At 42.6% G+C, this 21204-nt stretch overlaps 1 protein-coding gene across 1 annotated transcript; it reads right to left on the bottom strand.

Annotated features, from left to right (window-relative positions):
* Positions 1 to 13701: 13701 nt before the first annotated feature.
* LOC136115689 (transmembrane emp24 domain-containing protein 7-like) lies at positions 13702 to 17958 on the bottom strand. The gene is made up of 3 exons (XM_065861896.1): positions 17791 to 17958; positions 16432 to 16677; positions 13702 to 13938 (listed from the first exon to the last, which is right to left on the bottom strand). The coding sequence occupies exons 1-3, from the start codon at positions 17956 to 17958 to the stop codon at positions 13702 to 13704; spliced, it is 651 nt and encodes a 216-aa protein (XP_065717968.1).
* Positions 17959 to 21204: the final 3246 nt, after the last annotated feature.

Below are 21204 nucleotides of genomic sequence, written 5' to 3'. Positions count from 1 at the left end.
AAAAAATAAGAGATACTCAATGCAATTCCTCATGAATTCCGTCTGTGCCGAGCAGTTAGCCCCAGGTCCCAAAACAGCTGATCCTGGAGAGAGAAGAGAGAAAAATGCACAAAGCTCCAGAGGCCCACTGCAAAGCAGGCTGAACTAAGAGAAAACTCCTGAATGGAACTCCACTGAAATGGAGCAGAACTGGAACAGGTCTCCATCTCTGTTCCCCTAGCTGGTAAATCAAACTCTCCTTAAATATGAACCATGATGCTAATGACATGGAATATTCTTATTTATCAGCTTGGATGTCAGTCAAGGTCTGCCCCATCCATGCCCCCATTCCTAGCTGCCTCATACCTGCAGACAGAGAGGCTAGAAACGACTTAGGCTCCAAGACAACAACTAGGATAACAGCAAGCTCCTATATTCTCTTTGTTCCCACTCAAAACCACTGGAAAGTTACTTGAAAAAAAAACAAAAACAAAACAAAAACAACACAACCAACAAAAACCACAAACAAACAAACAAAAACCCCAAACAAACAAACAAACAGAAACACAACCACAAAACTATATTAACTCTGTTGCAGAGGTGTTATTAGGTTGGAGCAAAAGGAATTGTGGTTTTTGCATTACTGAAATTTGTTGTTTGATATTAAAATACATTCTTAAATAAATGTGGTTACGTTATACACCATTTGAAGGTGCTTTTATCGCTTTATGTTTTTTTGCTACTGATTTATTACTTGCTGTTTATTTTATATTTGTTTTAGACTATGGAAATTATGTTAAACAAAAAGCAAATGTGAGCGATTTTCTTATTCGAGTTCAAAATGGGTCATAAAGCAGCGGAGATAACTCAAAACATCAACATCGCATTTGGCCCAGGAACTGCTAGAGAATGTACAGTGCAGTGGTGGTTCAAGAAGTTTCACAAAGGAGACAAGAGCCTTGAAGATGAGGAACATAGTAGCCGGCCATTCAAAGTTGACAACAAACAACTGAGAACAATCATGGAAGCTGATCCTGTTACAATTACACGAGAAGTTGCTGAAGAACTCAATGTCGACCATTCTATGGTCGTTCGGCATATGAAGCAAATTGGAAAGGTGAAAAACCTCAACAAGTGGGTGCCTCATGAGCTGACCAAATATCAAAAAAAATATAATTTTGAAGTGTCATCTTATTCTACACAACAAGGAACATTTCTCAATTGGATTGTGGCGTGCGACGAAAAGTGGATTGCATACAACAACCGGCGACAACCAGCTCAGTGGATGGACCAAGAAGAATCTCCAAAGCACTTCCCAGAGCCAAACTTGCACCAAAAAAAGGTCATGGTCACTCTCTGGTGTTCTGATGCTGGTCTGAATCCCAGCAAAACCATTACATCTGAGAAGTATGCTCAGCAACTCATAGAATCATAGAATCATTTCAGTTGGAAGAAATCCTAAGGATCATCGAGTCCAACCATAACCTAACCTAACTCTAGCACTAAACCATGTCCCTAAGAACCTCATCTAAATGCCTTTTAAACACCTCTAGGGATGATGACTCCACCACTTCCCTGGGCAGCCTGTTCCAATGCCCAACAACCCTTCGCATGAAGAATTTTTTCCTAATATCCAATCTAAACCTTCCCTGGCACAACTTGATGCTGTTTCCTCTTGTTCTATCTTGCTACTTGGGAGAAGAGACCAGCACCCTCCGTGCTACAACCTCCTTTGAGGTAGTTGTAAACAGCAACAAGGTCTCCCCTCAACCTCCTTTTCTCAAAGCTAAACAGCCCCAGTTCTCCCAACGAGCCGCTGGGCGCCTGCGGCCAGTGTGGGGGATGTTTGGAGGCTTCAGGGGCACCCCACAGCCAGTGTGGGGGTGCAGAGAAGCTTCTAGAATGCCTACAGTCAGGTCTGATCAGCCTATAAAAAACGGGACTCTCGTCGAGACTCCGCCCATTGTCACGGGTCTCTCGGAGCACGAGCAGGATGCTGACGCCGAGAGCCCCCCTCCCCGGGATGGAGACTCCGCTTGTCTTGCCGCCACGTGTGTGAGTAAACTTCTCGCAGGATTGTGAGTATATTTATACTTTCTGTGCACATAGGCACGTGTAACTTCCCGTGTTAATACAAGCACGTATAAAATTATTTCCTCGTACAATCGCGAGTGTATTTTCCTCCCGTGCTTCCACATAAGCACGTGTAGTATTCTGTGCACAGTCGCACGTGTAAGTAAATTAACCCTCGCAGGATTGCGAGTGTATTATAAATTTACCCTCGCGGAATCGCGAGTGTACACTTTCCGTACTCACTATGAGTACCGGTATCTCTTTAAGAATAATCCCGCACCGTGTTCAGGCAAGTGTGTACTCTTCCCGGACTCAGGGGCGGCTCCGGCATTGTTTTGGGTGAAGCCACGTGCATGCACACTGTGGACCGCCTGTTGTATTAGTTGCTGCCCCTTAATAATTTTCCTCAACTGATATCCGAATCTATATTTAAGTCACTTTCGGAGTGCTAAAACCCTGTTTCTCACCGGTTTAATAAAAGTTGTTTTGGACCCTGTTGCCCCTTAAACTAATCTCGGGGTGCCTCCGTGACATTTTTGGCGCAGCGAGCAGGGTATCAGAGATGGAGGAATTATTTAGAGGGTTGAGTAATATTTCTGCAGCAACTTGGTGTCTCGCGGTGTGTTTCCTTCTGACCGTTTGCTTTAACTTAGCGCGGGATGTGCGTAAACTTGACTTCCAAATAGAGGAAGAAGTTTTGTGGGAAAACAAACGCGCGGGCTTTTTGAGTGAACGCCCCTTCGCCCCCCCGCTTATCGACACTGAAAACAGTGTTGATGAAGAAGAACTAGAAAGAGAGGATGTGCGCCCTCTCATTGAAATGGAGACGTGTACGTGCTTTGTTTGTGTTGCCCCGTGTGCCGAGGGTGATCGGATATTGTTGAGTGGTAGTTCGGACGCTTCCCCACCCTCTACCGAGGGATCCGGTACTGGTGGCGCTGCGACCGGTTCGTGGGAGCCTTGGTGGGTTCGCTATAGCTGGCCGCTCCCTTCCCGACCGACCGGTCCCGATTGCCCATCGCAGTCGAGACCGCGACCTGTCCCTAGCCGCGGTGCCCAGACGGTCCCTCCCCCGTACCGGCAACTCGGAGGGTCCGGCATGGCAAAGCCCGACCTCGGGAGTGCCGGCGACCGCCCCGGGACTGGCGGCGCGAAACGGGGCAGCCTGAAAGAACCGCTAGGAATACATGTCCAGTACGGGCGTGACCCAAAAAACGGAGGCAAACTTGCCCCCGTAAAGCTTCTACCGCCTGTCCGCTCACCTCCTCTCGGCTGGCCCCCCCCACCGTTCCTGGCATCCAAGTCCCGGTGGTGTGGGGCGGGGCAGCCCGGCCTCGCGGGCGCTGGCAGGCAACCACCTTCTCCGGGTTGGCCGCCTCCCCCTCCTCGCTGCGGGCGGGCGCGTCACCCCCACTCTTTCAAACTGAAGAAAAAAAACCGCGGCTTGGGACCAGCAACCCCGCCCTGGCTCAGTGCTCTCTCTGAGGTTCAGAGGCAGCTTGCATTAGGACCCGGCAATATGCCTCAGCACTGCTGCTTACTAAAAGTAGCTGCTAACATTACTTGCTATCAAAAAATTAACCGGCACTCCACTGCAGCTAAATGGGGCATTATGGAGGCCATTAATGATTTTGATAAAGAGTCAATAACAGGCAACGACTCGATAAAGACCTGCCCCCAAAACAAAAGGTCCAAGAGATATTTTCTGCTCAGAACCTTCTGAGCTAGTTCAACATGTTATTCCACAGAGGTAGTTTAAGCACACACAGTGCAGGCTTGTGAATGAAACATTTTGACCCTAGATGAAAACAAAGGGGAAATTCAGGAAAGTGCCTGGGGACAGTCACTCTGGGTTTTGATCACCTGTAGTATTGAATCAAACATCCTAGTCTGGTGTGTTTTCAGTCAGTGGACTTTGTTGGCTTCTTTACATGTTCTGTGCATGTTTTATCTGAAAATGTACTTTGCAGAGATTCTAGCTTCTTTTGGTCTCTCAAGTCTAGCGAAAAATCCAAACCACTGTGAGGCTGTCATGTGTAACCAGGTATTCTTCCTTGCTTATTGTCTCTATTGTGAGTGAGGTCATGACAGCTTTGCATAATGGAGCATCCTCCAAAAACCTGTCAACCAGCTAGCTATATCCATGAAACAGTACAGGTTTTTTGGACTGAGCTGTGGAAAATTAATTGAATAGCTGATCTACCCTATCACCCCAAAGAGAACTATTCCCTGTCTCCCTGCTTTGAACTGAGCACAGCTTCAAGATTCACAAAACTATATTTAATTTGATCACCAAAATTAGAGTCCTGGCTCATGTTTGGTGGTAGATTTAACCATAAGACACATTGTGTCTTCAATAAGTTGTCAGGAGCAGGAAACCCTAAGCACAGGGCATGTTAGTTCATTTCCCACTCTGTTTCTCAGCTCAGTGCATTAGCACAGGTCATGGTTGGTGATGGTTCATATTAATTCAACAGGCTAAAAATTTCAGCAGTGCACGAGCTGGATGTGTATTTGTCCATCTCTGTTTAAGAATGTTGTCAATAACATGGAGGACAAGCTAGGAAGTTGCTTATGTTACAAAACTGTCCTTCAATATTGTGGCACTGCTGTCTTCTTTTTTTTTGTAATGAAAAAAATGAAAGCCCGGTTCCAAAGGAACCGAGGTCTGTTTTTGTGTTTCCTTGCAGGGCGAAAGAAGATGGCGGGGTGGAAGAGGATCCAGATGCCTTGGAAACGAAACGACACCAACAATGACGGGGCGGAAGAGGATCCAGCTAACACCAGCGAGCCATTCAGAAGAAAGGCAGTCACAGGAATGGAAACACTAACGAACTGTGACTGATGTTTGGGACTCAATAATTACCTCGGGCAATTGTTGATTGTTCTGATTATTTCAATTCTGTTGTTGATTGCTATTAATAACTGTTTTGCAGGGGTAAGTCAAACCATGAGATACGGTGATCCACAGTGGACATTAAGGCTCACCGGCAGAAGTGTCCCCTTTTTACTTTGGAGGCAAGAGGTGACTGGCCCACCACTCCAAAGTATCAGACCATGACTGTAGTCACGGGGTGGATTGTGGCAAAATGAAAACCCCCCTCTCCCCCCCACATAAGCACGTGTAACTTTCTGTGCTTAATACAAGCACGAGTAACTTTCCGTGCACATTTGCACGCGTACTTTAAATTATTTCCTCGCACAATCGCGAGTGTATTTTCCTCCCGTGCTTCCACATAAGCACGTGTAGTATTCCGTGCACATTCGCACGTGTAAGTAAATTAACCCTCGCAGGATTGCGAGTGTATTATAAATTTACCCTCGCGGAATCGCGAGTGTACACTTTCCGTACTCACTACGAGTACCGGTATCTCTTTAAGAGTAATCCCGCACCGTGTTCAGGCAAGTGTGTACTCTTCCCGGACTCAGGGGCGGCTCCGGCATTGTTTTGGGTGAAGCCACGTGCATGCACACTGTGGACCGCCTGTTGTATTAGTTGCTGCCCCTTAATAATTTTCCTCAACTGATATCCGAACCTATATTTAAGTCACTTTTGGAGTGCTAAAACCCTGTTTCTCACCGGTTTAGCAAAAGTTGTTTTGGACCCTGTTGCCCCTTAAACTAATCTCGGGGTGCCTCCGTGACACAGGCTCCTCACCAGCTTTGTCACCCTTCTCTGCACTCTCTCTAGTACCTCAATGTCTTTCTTGTAATGAGGGGCCAAAAACTGAACATAGTATTCAAAGTGGGGCCTCACCAGCCCCGAGTACAGTGGCACAGTCACTTCCTTAGTCCTGCCACACTATTTCTGATACAAACCAGGATGCTGTTGGCCTTTTTGCCCACCTGGGCACACTGCTGGCTCATATTCAGCCGGCTGTCAATCAACACCCCTAGATCCCTCTCTGCCAGGCAGCTTCCCAGCCACTCTTCCTCGAGCCTGTAGCATTGCCTGGAGTTGTGATGACCCAAGTGCAGGACCTGGCACTTGGACTTGTTAAACCTCGTACAATTGGCCTTGTCCCAATGATCCAGCTGGTCCAGATCCCTCTGTATGGTCATCCTACCCTCCAGCAGATCAACACCCTCACCCAAATGGGTGTCATCTGCAAACTTACTAAGGGTGCACTCAATCCTCTCATCCAGATCATTGATAAAGAGATTAAACAGAACCAGCCCCAATACTGAGCCCTGGGGAACACCACTCATGACCAGCCACCAACTGGATTTGGCTCTGTTTACCACAATTCTTTGGGCCCAGCCCTCCAACCCGTTCTTTATCCATCACAGAGTACACCCATCCAGGCCATGAGCTGCAAGCTTCTCCAGGAGAATGCTGTGGGATACGGTTTCAAAGGCCTTATGGAAGTCTAAGTACACATCATCCACAGCCTTTCCCTCATCTACTAGGTGGGTCACCTTGTCATAGAAGGAGATCAGGTTGGCCAATCAGGACCTGCCTTTCATAAACCCATGTTGACTGGGCCAGATCACATGGTTCTCTTGTATGTGCTGTGTGATGTTACTCAAGATTATCTGTTCCATTACCTTGCCCAGTACTGAGGTTAGACTGACAGGTCTGTAGTTCTATGGATCGTCCTTCCAGCCCTTTTTTTAGATGGGTGTCACATTAGCCAACTTCCAGTCAACTGGGACCTCCCCAGTTAGCCAAGACTGCTGATAGATAATGGAAAGTGGCTTAGGGATCCCCTCTGCCAGCTCCCTCAGCACCCTTGGATGTATCCCATCTGGCCCCATAGACTTGTGGGTGTCCAAGTGGTGTAGCAGGTCACTAACCATTTCCCCTTGTGTTATTGGGGCTTCATTCTGCTCCCCATCCATGTCTTCTGACTCAGGGGGCTGGATACCTGGAGCACCATTGTTATGACTATTAAAGACTGAGGCAAAGAAGGCATTTAATACCTCAGCCTTTCCCTCGTGTTCTGTCACTATGTTTCCCTCTGCATCCATCAGGGGATGGAGATTCTCCTTAGTCCTCCTCTTTTTGCTAATATATTTATAGAAACATTTTTTGTTACCTTTCACAGCGGTGGCCAGGCCCAGCAGTAGTTGAGCTTTGGCCTTTCTGGTTTTCTCCCTGCATAACTTAACAGATTTCTTGTATTCCTCTTGAGTGTCCTGCCTCTCCTTCCAAAGGTTATAAATTCTCTTTTTATTCCTAAGTTCCAGCCACAACTCTCTATTCAGCCAGGTCAGCCTTCTTCCCCACTGGCTCCCCTTCCAGCACATGGGGACAGCCTGCTCCTATGCCTCTAAGATTAGCTTCTTGAAGAGAGATCAGCCTTCCTGGACTCCTTTGTCCTTCAGGACTGCCTCCCAAGGGACTCTGCCAACCAGCCTTCTGAATAGGTCAAAGTCTGCCCTCCCAAAGTCTAAAGTAGCAATTCTGCTGACCACCCTTCTGACTTCTCCAAGGATAGTAAACTCAATCATTTCATGATCACTATACCCAAGGCAACCTCCAACCGACACATTGCCCACAAGTCCTTCTCTATTTACAAACAACAGATCCAGTGGGGCTCACTAACCAGCTGTGTTAGGAAGTTGTCTTCCATGCACTGCAGGAGCCTCCTAGATGGCTTCCTCTCCACTGTGTTGTACTTGCAGCAGACATCTGGTAGCTTGAAGTCCCCCATAAGAACAAGGGCTAGCGATCGGGAGACTTCTCCCAGCTGCCTGAAAAATATTTTGTCTGCCTCCTCATCCTGGTTGGGTGGTCTGTAACAGACCCCCACCAGGATGTCCACCTTGTTGACCTTCCCCTTGATTCTCACTCATAGACACTCAACCCTTATCATCACCCTCCTCAAGTTCCAGACAATCAAAACCCTCCCTAACATACATGGCTACCCCACCTCCTCTCCTTCCTCACCCATCTATTCTGAAGAGTTTATAGCCATCCATTGCAATGCTCCAGTTAAAAGAGTCATCCCACCATGTTTCTGTGACGGCAATGAAACCATAACTTTTCTGCCTCACAAGGGCTTCCAGCTCCTCCTGTTTGTTTCCCATGCTGCATGCATTCATATAGATGCACTTTAGCTGAGACACTGTTTCCACTGGGACAGCCGCGCCAGCACCACCTTCAGATACCAGCGTGGGGCCCTTGGGTATGCCTCTGCCACATCTGGTTTCCTCCCCCTTCAAATCTAGTTTAAAGCCCTCTCAATAAGTCCTGCTAACTCCTGCCCCAGGATCTTTTTCCCCTTTTGAGACAGGTGCATCCCATGTGTTGCTAGCAGACCAGATGCCATGTAAGCCAACCCATGATCAAAAAACCCCAAATTCTGCCAGTGACACCAGTCCTGCAACCAGGTATTGATCTGCTGAGTCTTCCTGCATCTTTCCTTATCCTCTGCAACTGTGAGGACAGGAGAACACTAGTGCTCCTGATCTCTTGACCAGTCATCCCAAGGCCCTGAAATCTCTCTTGATCATCTTTAGTTTTCCCTTTTCACTTTCATTACTGCCCACCTGAAAAATTATTAGTGGGTAGTAATCCGAGGGCCTAACCAGGGCAGGAAGTTTCCTTCTTACATCTTTAACCCTGGCCCCAGGGAAGCAGCAAACTTCCCTAACAAGTGGGTCTGGCCTGCATACAGGGCCTTCTGTTCCATTTAGAAGGGAGTCTCCTACAACCACAACCCACCTTTTTTTATTGGTGGGAGCTGTTTTGATGGAGGGTGCAGAGTGACTTATCCTCTGCAGCACCTCCAACTTAGTGGAACCACCTCCCTCAATGTTGTTGTTTGGTTCCACTTGCAGGACCTCATACCTGTTTTGCAAGGGAACCTGCGAGGGTGGGGTGGTCACAGCAGGGACCCTCCTCCTTCTATGCTGGATGGGAATATGCTGCCATTTCCCCCCATTCCTGAAGTTGCTGCATTCCACATCCTGAGCCTCATGCCTGTTGGACAGAGACACCTGAGAAAGTGGGGTGGGTGGGAAGTGTTTCTCCTGCCACCCCAAGTGTGGACTTGTTTCCATTCATCCCTTTCCCTTGACCCGCCTTCTTCAGTCAGGCAAGGGGAGAATACAGGAATCCTTTGATCTTTATTTCTTGCTGGTGGTCTTACCTGCCTCCAGGCAGCCAGAGCTTGATCCCACCAGTCAATTTTCTTTTCCAGCTCCCTGATACTTCTCAACCTTTCCACCTCCTCTCTCAGCTCTACTACCAGGCTGAGCAGGTCATGCATCTGCTCACACCTCACACAACTGTTTTCAATGAGATGCACCAAAAACTGCAATGCCTGTAGCCAGCATTGGTCAACAGAAAGGACCCAATTCTTCTCCATGACAATGTTCAACTGCACATCACACAACGAACGCTTCAAAAGTTGAACAAATTAGGCTTCAAAGTTTTGCCTCATCCGCCTTCAAAGTTTTGCCTCATCCGCCATATTCACCTGACCTCTCACGAACCGACTACCACTTCTCCTATCATCTCAACAACATTTTGCAGGGAAAACGCTTGAACAACCAGCAGGATGCAGAAAATGTTTTCCAAGAGTGTGTCAAATCCTGAAGCATGGAGTTTTAGGCTACAGGAATAAACAAACTTATTTCTCATTAGCAAAAATGTGTTGATTGTAATGGTTCCTATTTTGAGTAATAAATACATTTGAGCCTAGTTATGATTTAAAATTCACAGTCCAAAACTGCAATTGCTTTTGCATCAACCTAACATCATCTTGTTCTCAAACTAAATCCAAACAATGACTGTGCTAGCTACAAAAAAGAAAGGTTTATTTTCTAACCAGCACAGCCTCCTACCCGAGGCTTGTAAAGCCCACATGTTAGCATGAGCAGCCACTGTAAAGGAACCTGCTGGAATGCCCCATGCCAGCCTGTACTATGCCACTGGCAGGTGTTATGACAGATGACATTCCAGCCTGTCAGGAGAAGATATAGGATTATGTTTGTTACACAAAATAAGAGGCACCATAGCATGGGAGGGAGGAAGAACTTTTCCATGGACGGAATCTGTGCAGTGTGCTGCAGGAAAATCCATCTAGTGCTTCACAAGCATGGGGTTCCCAGCATCCAAAGGGACATAAGATTTACTATCTATATTCCTCTTTTTATTCTATCACATTAAACCAGCTATTTTATTAAGCCATCTGTTGTCAGACCTTTCTTATTGAGATCCAGGAAGAACACAGCACCATCTCTCTCATTTCCCCCTCTCCCCGAGTGCAGCACACCACCACAATCTTAAGCTACTTTCCAATCCTGAGGTGCCAGGCACCTAAAAATACCACACACCACTACTTGATTATAACTGTAACATGTCACAGAAAGAATAGAATTTACCCATATTTTTAGCCAAAAAACTTTCTTTAATCCACTTAGTGTAAATATTCTTGAAAGATTTTGAACGTAGAGCAACCAACATCAGAAAAGAAAAACCAGGAGGCAAAAAGCCATTTTGGAACGTGCCCACATATCAGTGATGGTTACTATATCAGGCTTTTAAAACTTAAAGTTGTCAAAGTGGTATGTGCTAAAATTCACAATAAGCTACACAATATAAAATACCTCCAACCACACATCTAGCTACTATGTAAGAATTACTTAAGTTTGTACCCCATAATTAGACATCACTAGATACATCTTTCTAACTCAGGAATAGATACAATAGGTCACGTCATTCCAGGCATCAGGGGTCAAATACTTTAAACCTGTTTCTGTTAGAATTTTTAGTTACTATTGCATGCACTGAGCAAAGAGCCAATAGCCACACCATCTTGCTCTAACTTGAGTTTTTCCAATGACCCTAAAGCATATCTAATTATGCACAGCAGTCAACTTGTACAATTCTCAGTGTACAGTAATAGAAGTAACAATCAAATGTCAGGTGGATTGACACTTTTGAAGATAATGTGTTAAAATGCTGGCCGAGTTATCTTTTTTTTTTTTTTTTAATTTTTATTTGGTAGGGAAACATTATTCTCCCAAAAGGCTTTGAATAACAAATCAGATCATATTCATATATTAAATTTCCCCATACAATATTCAGAAGGGTTTTTGTCTTATTCAAACTTTTTTTTTTTTCCCTCTTCAAACTAAAACAAGAACTAACATTTCAGGACATGAAAAGAAATTATGTAGACATAAAACATCCAAGGAATAGTTGAAACCTTTCACAATTTCAAATGCAGTTGCATCTCAATATAGGATGATTTAGTTGCATATCATACCACTGACTGAACTATTATTTCCATATATACATCTTTAACAAAAAAAAATAATTAGAAGTCACAAAGCATTTCTTCACCCAGTGTTGTAGTGAATAGGATATAATAAAACGCATGATACCAATCACTTATTTTAAAAAATATATATAAAATTTTAAAGTGTGAATTATGTTTTTCATAACTCCCAAATAAAGGCATTTTTAAGCTATTGGTGCATATTATGCAGCATTTTACTAGAGGTTTGGTTCAGATGCCTAACTTCAGTGCAAAATTCAAGTCCACTAAACCTCAGCAGGAGTGATATTGAGCTAAACAGTGCCATTCAACACATCCAAACTTTAAGAAAAATTAGAGACATGTATGTGACAGCCCGGTAATACTTTTCTTACCCCATTGTTTACAAATGTTGACAGTACACAGAACTGACTTATTGGAAAAAAAAGTTTCAATTTTTGAAAAAAATGTTTTTGCTGTGATTAAAGCTACTCAAAAAGTGATATTCAGGCTTCAGAAGATTATAGTGGACACTATCAAAATTAAATCATGCTTTTATCTGGCTCTTGTACCTGAACTGCACCATTTATGTAATGAAACAAGAAAATACTGAAGATCAGTTGCTAAAACATAAGGATAAAGCATATAAGTACAATCAAGAATATTGAGTGCAGGCATAAAAAAAACCAAACAGCTTTGTTTTCTGATCTGAGATTCTGTTACAATTTCAGTAAAGCTTGCACCTCAAAAATTGGAGTGCGATATTGCAAGTTCAATACAAGATAGAAGGACATTATACATAGTTCTGAACATAATATACATTAAACTTTTTAATACCCCTGTTGCCTTTTAACTATTTTTTAAAGTATTCAAGTATTTTCCTTCAGTTCTGAAAGAGTAGTTTATCAGTTTAAAACAGAGACAAGGAGTTGTTTTTTTTTTTTAACTCCCAGACCATTTTAAAGTGAGGTCATCTTAGATCAATTATCCAGAGTGTCCAAGTGCCACTTGGACATGTGCATGTGTAAAACTTGTCAATTTTTTGCTGGAAATAATACAGGAAATTGATGAGGTTTTAGCATTCTTTCTCTGCTTGCTGAAAACTAGTTTAAGTGGAGTCCTTTGAATTAGAGTTAGTAACTCATTTTTTTTTTTTAATCTTAGTTTCGTGTGTGCACTTAAAAATCGGTCAGAGTTCATTTATTCCTCCACAACATTCTGAAAAAGTTTAGCCTTATTTTGACTGGCTCAGTTCAAGCTACTTTTATGTACATACATTTACTATCCTCCTCATCCAAAACAAGATTTTATTACAATACATAAACTAAAGACATGAGCAGTGGAACCAATGCAGCTACAAATCTACCAAAAAATAACTCAAAGTATTTAAAACATTTCCTGATCACTAACAGAAAAGAGTGGCAATTACATGCACAAGGCCATAATGTATCAGTGCACCAATGTATCGCAGCACTCACACAATGCAGTATTAATACCAAATGGGCTTCTTAATAGGAAAGCAATTTAATAAAAAGCTTTGCATGTGCCTAATGGATGCAATATAAGTGTCTAGTGCTGGTGCTGTATTGCTTGAAAAAAAAAAATAATCAAACTCTCTCTGGTCTTAAATCCGACAAGCATCAGCAGCACAAGTACAGAGACTGTACAGCTTCAGTTACAAGATTCACTAATTTATTTCATGTTTAAAAACAACTTGAAGATTTAAGTTTTTTAATAGAAAAAGCACATTTCCTGAGTAGTCTCAGTTTAGAAGTTGTTTAGTAAAACACTGTAAAAGAGGAAGCGCATTATATTTTAATGTAGTAAAGTATGTGTTTAAGCAAATACACTCAAGTATAAAATTTAGCAGGTTTTGAAGGTGAAGATTTACCAGTCAGGTGGAAAATTTGCACCATCATGTAGTATCAACCTTGCAACAGTTTTACGGATAAGCAAAGGATATGATATTTTTTTTTTTTTTGTTACAGCAAATCAAAACGGTGTGATACATCTTGCAACTTGTTCAGCACATTAGCTTGTTTATAATCCAATACATTCAGCCTGAAAATTAAAGTAAAATCATATTTTCATGAGTATTTCACATCAGACATTAGATTGTTGGGTTTTTTTAAAGCATTATACCACAGATGGGTAATATTATCAGTAAAGTCAAATTCAATTTGTATTAAAATTGGCAAAACCAAAGAGAGTCTGGTCACTGCCAGATACTTGAGTATCAGAAAATATTAATTTACTCTGTATTTCAAATTGGGTGTCCCTTTCATAACTTCTGGTGTATGTTTTGTGATTTTTAATTAATGAGGAAGGGTAGACATGTAGATGTTTCACATATTTAGTTCTTTGTACCTACAATTAATTGGAGAACAGTAATTTCACAAGGGAATAGCACAATGACCTGAAACATTATCAGTACCAGTTATGATCCAACATGGGTTATCATGGTTCTTTTATCTGAGAAGAAGCTTTTGAGGAGAAATACCTGCCCAATACTAACTACAAGAAGAGTGATTGCTTCCCCTATTGACCAATAGGCTACTCTTGTGTTTAAATCCTCTGCTCTGCTGCGGCTTTGTGCTTCTCTCAACCGGAAATGAGTCTGATAATCAATGACAGACTTCAAAGCTTCATGAATTGAAACACATGCAGACTCCATCTAGAAAAGCAAACGAATATACAGCTCAGTTAAGAACCCTTCTAATGCTTGTTCTGTGAAGTTTTGTGAAGTTTTGTGGTTTGATATTTAAAATTCGGATTCACGTAGCTTTACAGATGAAAGATTATTTCAGTCCACTGTCAGACTGAAATACCACTGTTTTACACACAGGAATGTGACTGATTTAAGTACCAAAGTGTGGAGAACTGCACACCAAATAAAAAGTAATGCACTCTAAGAACCACAAACTGAATATTAAAATTCATGCATGTTTGGATACAAAAGTGAATATAAACACCATATTGAAATATGCCATATTCCAGCATTTGTTAATTCCACATACACCAGCAAAACAAGCAGTAAATCTCTCTCCATATTTAGATAGCTAAAAAGTTTCTTATATCATTAAGATGTGCATAGTAGATGTTAAAACACTTTTACATTTCAGAAGTGTGTGATTCTTCATCACATAATTCACAAACTTCAGTTTCACAAAAGCCTGCAATCGAGATTGCTGACCACAACACATTCTTTTGGCATAAGACCCTTCTATTAGTCACATATGTAAAAAGCGATTAGAGAAAGGACAACTCATCTTTCTGTGTTCCTGGATGCTCCCTACCATATTCATATAACAAACACTCAAGATCAAATTGCCCAATTGCACTTGTCATCTATCATAAAAATCACATTCCCTTTTCTAACCTGAAAAATCTTAACCTTTTCAATCTAAGTACTATGAGCATTCCAAGACCTAGATCACTTTACACATAAGCTTCTTCCATTTTTAGTTTATCTTCTGAAAGTAAGAGTCAGTACCCATGATTGTCTTTTGACCATCAAGAAATTAACAAATATCTTCAAAATACTTATGTTTTAGAACTAACCAACTGACTATCCCCTAAAAAATCAGTATTTCCGAAGATCAAAAGCACAATCTATTATAAAAGGTGGTGTTTGACACCCTAATAAAAACCACTGTCAGTTACTTATATGTGTGTCAAATCTGCTTTTCAAGTTGATGACTTTCAGGACAGATGTCTGAACAACTCCAAGATATTCTAAACAAAATTCAGGAGGAGATTTCATGCATTAAGTTCTGCCATTTGTTTCACTGCTAAATTATATAGCCCTCCCCTACTCTGTAAAAGGGACCTTAAATTTAAACAAAGTCCAGTTTCAGAGGTTTACCTTTTACAGTCCCTGTGAATGTCTGCCCAAATTTGGTCATACTACAAGCCTCAAAAAAATTGCAACGGAGAACCTACTTACCAAAGATGTTTTATGCTTTGAAACTTAACTTCCTCTTTCCCAAAGATCTGATTTACATTAAATATGCTACAACCCAGTGAAAAACTTTTTCTTATACTTTCTCCCATAGCCTGCAAAGATGCTGGGTCTAGAATCTGCATGTTCTGTGTTCTCAATACTCTCTACTGGTGTCAAAGTATCGACCAACAAACCCCCCTCAACTACACACCCCACCCCCTCCCAATACACAAAAATCAAAAACATGTAACAGAATGCACAGAGAGTGCAGGGAGATAGTGAGCTACAAGATCAAGAATCAAAAGGCAACATAAAGCAGAAGAGAAAGGTGATGAGAAGAAAGAGATAAGATTTATAACTGAATTCAAAGCAAGTCACCTACTTAATATAAAACTTCAGCCACTGCAGACTTACATGGGGTAAATTCAAGTGAGCAAGATGGATATTTGGGAAATGGCATTTCTGCCACTGAGTTCAAACTAGTAAAATAGTGATCGCATCCAGCATCTTGAAATGGTTGCTTAAAGTGAAGTTTGGTAACAGTTATATTGTAAGAATGCTAGTGAGAATTGGAGAAGTGACCATTCCTAGTGAAGTTGACTGATGTAGTTTGGACAGAAGTGGTACAAAAAAATTCTGAAGAAAGAAGGGAACATTAGGAAAATAAGTCTCAAGCAAGAATACTGTTTTGCCACTGAAGTGTCTTATAAATTACATATCTAGAAGTCAGTTAAGTATGACTGATTTTGTTCATTTGTTTATTTTGCTAGAATTCTTTTCCCATTTTGAAAAGTGACTGTTACATAAGAGATCAACCATGCAAGTCTTCCCCTCAAAAAAGACTAAAGTATTTTAATATAAAACCAAATTATTCTCAAAGTTTCTCCAAAGTTCAGGAATTTTGAAAACCCTGATCCATTGATATTTTACAGTTTATAAAATACACACTTCCACAGACATAGAACCATGGCATAAAAAAGTTCCCTTAAACTCTAGGCCACTGTATATTTTCCCTAATTTCCACTTAAACACTTGGTAATCTCTCCTCAGCTCTGCATTCTGTAAGTCCTAATTTTTAGAAAAGGTTCACTTTTAGTAACTCAGTTTATTTTAAAGAAACTCCAACCCATTCATTTTCAACAGTGATATAGATATCTAATGCAGTTGAATTTGAAAAACTGTCTGTCCACCTAACAGCTGCTGTCAAACACAACAATATTTTACCTGAGTAAGCGCAGTTGCTCTGTTCTCACTAGGAAACAGTGGTGGATCTTCTCCAACCTGGAAATCAAAGTACACAGTTTTGTGTGTGAAAGTAGAGAAGTCATTGCTGAAGCAGAATTTGTATGTTCCATTTCTGGATGCAGTAAATGTGAAACTATCATATTGTTTCTTCATCTCCTTGTATAATACAGCACCATCAGGACCTTCCAACCGACAGTCAACATCATAATGACCTCCAGTGATCACCTGAAAACAAGAAATTATCTTAACCAGCGCTATCCCCCAACCAGCATTGCAAATTGTTTGATCTGACAAACATTTTAAAATAAAATGCGTTAATTTAAAAATCTTTCAATACGTGTTTGCAAAAATCCTCATCCTATGGAAGACTCACAGAACAATTCAAAAATGAGAACTTTTAAATTGAGGATACATAATGTCAACTATGTTTCCTAACAGTTTATGAAGGAAGTTTTAGTTACTTCGTTTTAAGATACTGGTACTATAGCAAATGCTAGAGTAGATGAAATTTGATGGAGCAAAGACATTACTGTAATAAATCAGTAATTTACTATATCCACAAGCCCATCCATCAAACTTATTCAGCAAGTTGAGATTACCAAAATGCAATAAAACAGCTCCTTTACATACGGTCTAAACTGTCTAACTAGCCTATTAGTTCAAGCTACTTTATGTTGCAGGGATGGCATATGTCCAGTAGAACAGGTATTATAGCCTGGCTCATTTTCATATGTGCATGTCAACAGAGCAATGTTCTAGAGGTTCTGCTGCTCACTCCTGCACAACTAATTAAAGTATTTCTTTCCAATATCAGCACATTCAGACTACGCCTACAAAAACCTCAAAACTTCATAATAATTCTCTCAAGTTTTGTCAGTCTTTGATTACTGTTGGTCTACAGCACATTATTCTGTAGAATCAGACTAGCTATCCTATCTCCACAGCAAGAGCAACTGGCAGTTTAGATATTCATAGCTTACTATTCTGATGACTCTCAGGCTACTAGTTAAATTTAATCCTTGCTCCAAACTTCTTGCCTTTAAGATAAAGCATCCTGAAGGATGAAGAGACTTCTATCCAAAGGCACACCATACAGAAGCTTTCTAAAATAGTAGACATTTTATTAGAAATATTTAAATATCTATTCAAATATATAAGGCTATAAATATTTATCCAGAGGGACCAAGCATCAGAAGCAACACTTTAGATAGGCTGTTCACATAACATAGATTGAGTGCCCACCAATTTATATAGCTATTAAGTTATTAAAACTCTGATATTAACAGTAAATATGAAATAACAGGAGATTTCCCGGAGGCCGAGGGAAGCAAGGAGCACCTGAAACTCAAGGGTGCACTTAGTGCCCTGGACAATCTCCTCATAGAAGCACTGCTTGGCATTGTCAGGCAGCTCGAAAGTGATCTCAGAGGCCCGTGCCGCGCAGGCCACCAGCAGCAGCGTCAGCCACCACCGTGGTCCCGCGGTTCCGGAGCCCCATAACAGCATTGCTCAGCGAGCCGAGGGGACTAATGGTAACAGAGATTGAGCCGGGAGGAAGGAGAGCAGCCCCGCATCAGAGACCAGCAGGCGCCGAACCCGGAGGAAGATGTCTGCGGTGCCAACCGGTCACAACGGAGAAACCTAACTGAGGAAGCGCATTGCACACCCGAAAGCAACCACGGCGCCCATCACTGCCATCACAGAAGTGCTTCCGGGTGAGCCCCCATGGTTTTATGGACGTGGTGTTCGGCGTAGAGGGGGGCGCTCCTTGACTGTCCCGAGCGCGGTTGTGCGTTTGCTGCCTGGCAACGGTTGGCAGGGAGCATGACGGCTCGGCACTGCCGTGGGGCCTGGCCGTGACACCAGCGAGCCGAGATGGTGTCCATGTTCACAAAGACGACCCCTCGGCACCACAGATACCACAGGTGCACGTGCGAGGCCTGCTCATCCCAGCTTTGTGCTGAGGGGTGCTCAGATTACATGGCTAATTTACAGCTATTTAGTCAAGTACTCACATATAAGTCTCTAGAGGATTCTCTCTGTCATACCTGCAAAACACAATCCAGGTTCCCAAACATATCAAAACTTTGGACTCTGTGTCCATTGTATGCAATTATCCAGCGGTTAAATTGTTTTCAAATTCCTTGTGAGGCATGATTTAGAGCTGAAGTGGACTCCCTTCTCCAAATGCAAGTTAACATTATCTTAAGTACTCTCTCTCTGTATATCTTCGAGTTATTGAATACACAGGACTGAGTTTCAGAGTTGGAGTTCAACATTATATGTCATTCAACATTCATTGCTCGAAAGAGATAAAGTGCAAAATCAAAATTAAATTCTGCTAATTAAAATCACAGTATCACAGTATCACAGTATGTTTGGGATTGGAAGGGACCTCAAAAGATCATCTAGTCCAATCCCCCTGCTGGAGCAGGAACGCCTAGGTGAGGTCGCACAGGAATGTGTCCAGGCGGGCTTTGAATGTTTCCAGGGAAGGAGACTCCACAACCTCCCTGGGTAGCCTGTTCCAGTGCTCTGTTACCCTCACTGAGAAGAAGTTCTTTCTCAAATTTAAGTGGAACCTCTTGTGTTCCAGCTTGATCCCATTGCCCCTTGTCCTATCGTTGTTTGCCACTGAGAAGAGCCTGACTCCATCCTCGTGGCACTCACCCTTTATATATTTATAAACATTAATAAGGTCACCCCTCAGTCTCCTCTTCTCCAAACTAAAGAGCCCCAGCTCCCTCAGCCTTTCTTCATAAGGGCGGTGCTCCACTCCCTTAATCATCTTCGTTGCCCTACGCTGGACCCTCTCCAGCAGTTCCCTGTCCTTCTTGAACTGAGGGGCCCAGAACTGTACACAATATTCCAGATGGGGTCTCACCAGGGCGGAGTAGAGGGGAAGGAGGACCTCTCTTGATCTACTGACCACCCCCCTTGTAATACACCCAAGGATGCCATTAGCCTTCCTGGTCACAAGGGCACAGTGCTGGCTCATGGTCATCCTGTTGTCCACCAGGATCCCCAGGTCCCTTTTCCCTACACTGCTCTCTAATAGGTCATTCCCCAACCTATACTGGAACCTGGGATTGTTCCTGCCCAGATGCAGGACTCTACACTTTCCCTTGTTAAATTCCATCAGGTTATCCCCCGCCCAACTCTCCAGCCTGTCCAGGTCCCGCTGGATGGCAGCACAGCCTTCTGGCGTGTCAGCCACTCCTCCCAGCTTAGTGTCATCAGCAAACTTGCTTATAGTACACTCAACTCCCTTGTCTAAATCATTAATGAATATATTGAATAATATTGGCCCCAGTACTGACCCCTGAGGCACTCCACTAGATACTGGCCTCCAACTGGACTCCGCACCATTGACTACCACTCTCTGGCTTCTCTCTTTAAGCCAGTTTGCAACCCACCTCACTACTCTATTGTCTAGACCACACCTCCTCAATTTAGCTGTGAGGATGCTGTGAGGGACTGTGTTAAAGGCTTTACTGAAGTCAAGGTAGACCACATCCACCGCTCTGCCATCATCCATCCATCTTGTTACATTCTCATAAAAGGCTATGAGGTTGGTCAAGCATGACTTACCCTTGGTAAAGCCATGCTGACTGCCCCTAATGACCCTCTTATCCCTGATATGCCTTGAGATGACACCAAGGATAAGCTGTTCCATTACTTTCCCAGGGACAGAGGTGAGGCTGAGTGTGGGAATATCAGATTTAAGTTCTACTCCAGTAAATATTCAGTTATTTTTACAAAGTAAAAAAGATTCAGAAGAAGAAATCAAATATGACCCCTGTAGTGATCCTGACTGAAAATCCGTTGTACATCAAGTAGTTGTTCCACATAAAGAACATATGAACATAAGGAACATAATGGGGGTGTGATTTTTAGTATTATAATGAGCGAAGTTCAGCTAAAGGACACTTTATCTAACAGTCTCAAGATATATGTTAAACAAGACTCAACTAATTGTGCAGGCTCCAGAATGTCTACACTGCAAGGACAGTAGTACCTGTAGATCCTGAATAGGGAGGTTCTCCAAATCACTCTTATCTTTGTTAGAGGAACAGACTGACCTAAAACTGATAGGATTCACATATCTTTAGGTTAGCAGTCGCCAACAGGATTCATTCTTTTAAGTGTTAATGACTGCACTGGGGGGGGAGTTTTGCTGAGGCTGCCTTTGCTTATTGCTCAGGTACTGGCTGGGCATTGGTCAGCTGGTGGTGGGGTTTTTTGCATCACTTTTGCATCACTTTTAGGGGTTTTTTGCATCACTTGTTTTTCTTGGTTTTGTTTTTATTTGTTGGGCTTTTTTATTCTTTTTTTTTTCCTTATTAAACTGTCTTTATCTCAATGCATGAGTTTTTACACTTTTACCCTTCCAATTATCCTCCCCATCCCACCGAGTGAGCAAGCAGTTCTGTGGTGCTTAGCTGCCTGTCAGGTTTAAACCATAACACCTGAACAAGCCCATGCCTGTGCTCTGCTGTGCTGCACATATAGCTTGGCCTTCAGGCCTGTGTTGTGCTGTTCAAATTCTCTGGCCTCAGGATAAACTCAGCCAGTTCATTGTTAACAGGAGCCTGAAGGCAGCTCCCACTTGGTACTGATGATTATGGCACCTGTGTGTCCTGTCTTTATCTAAAAGTGCAGCAAGAAGTTCTCATGTGAACATCCATTCTATTTGACAGTAGAAATTATGAAGAGTAACCCCTGCAGCCCCCCACTAGCAAAACCTTGCCA

Source organism: Patagioenas fasciata, chromosome W (genome assembly GCF_037038585.1).
Source record: "Patagioenas fasciata isolate bPatFas1 chromosome W, bPatFas1.hap1, whole genome shotgun sequence".
Lineage (NCBI taxonomy): Eukaryota > Metazoa > Chordata > Aves > Columbiformes > Columbidae > Patagioenas > Patagioenas fasciata.
This window is presented reverse-complemented; position numbering and strand designations above follow the sequence as displayed.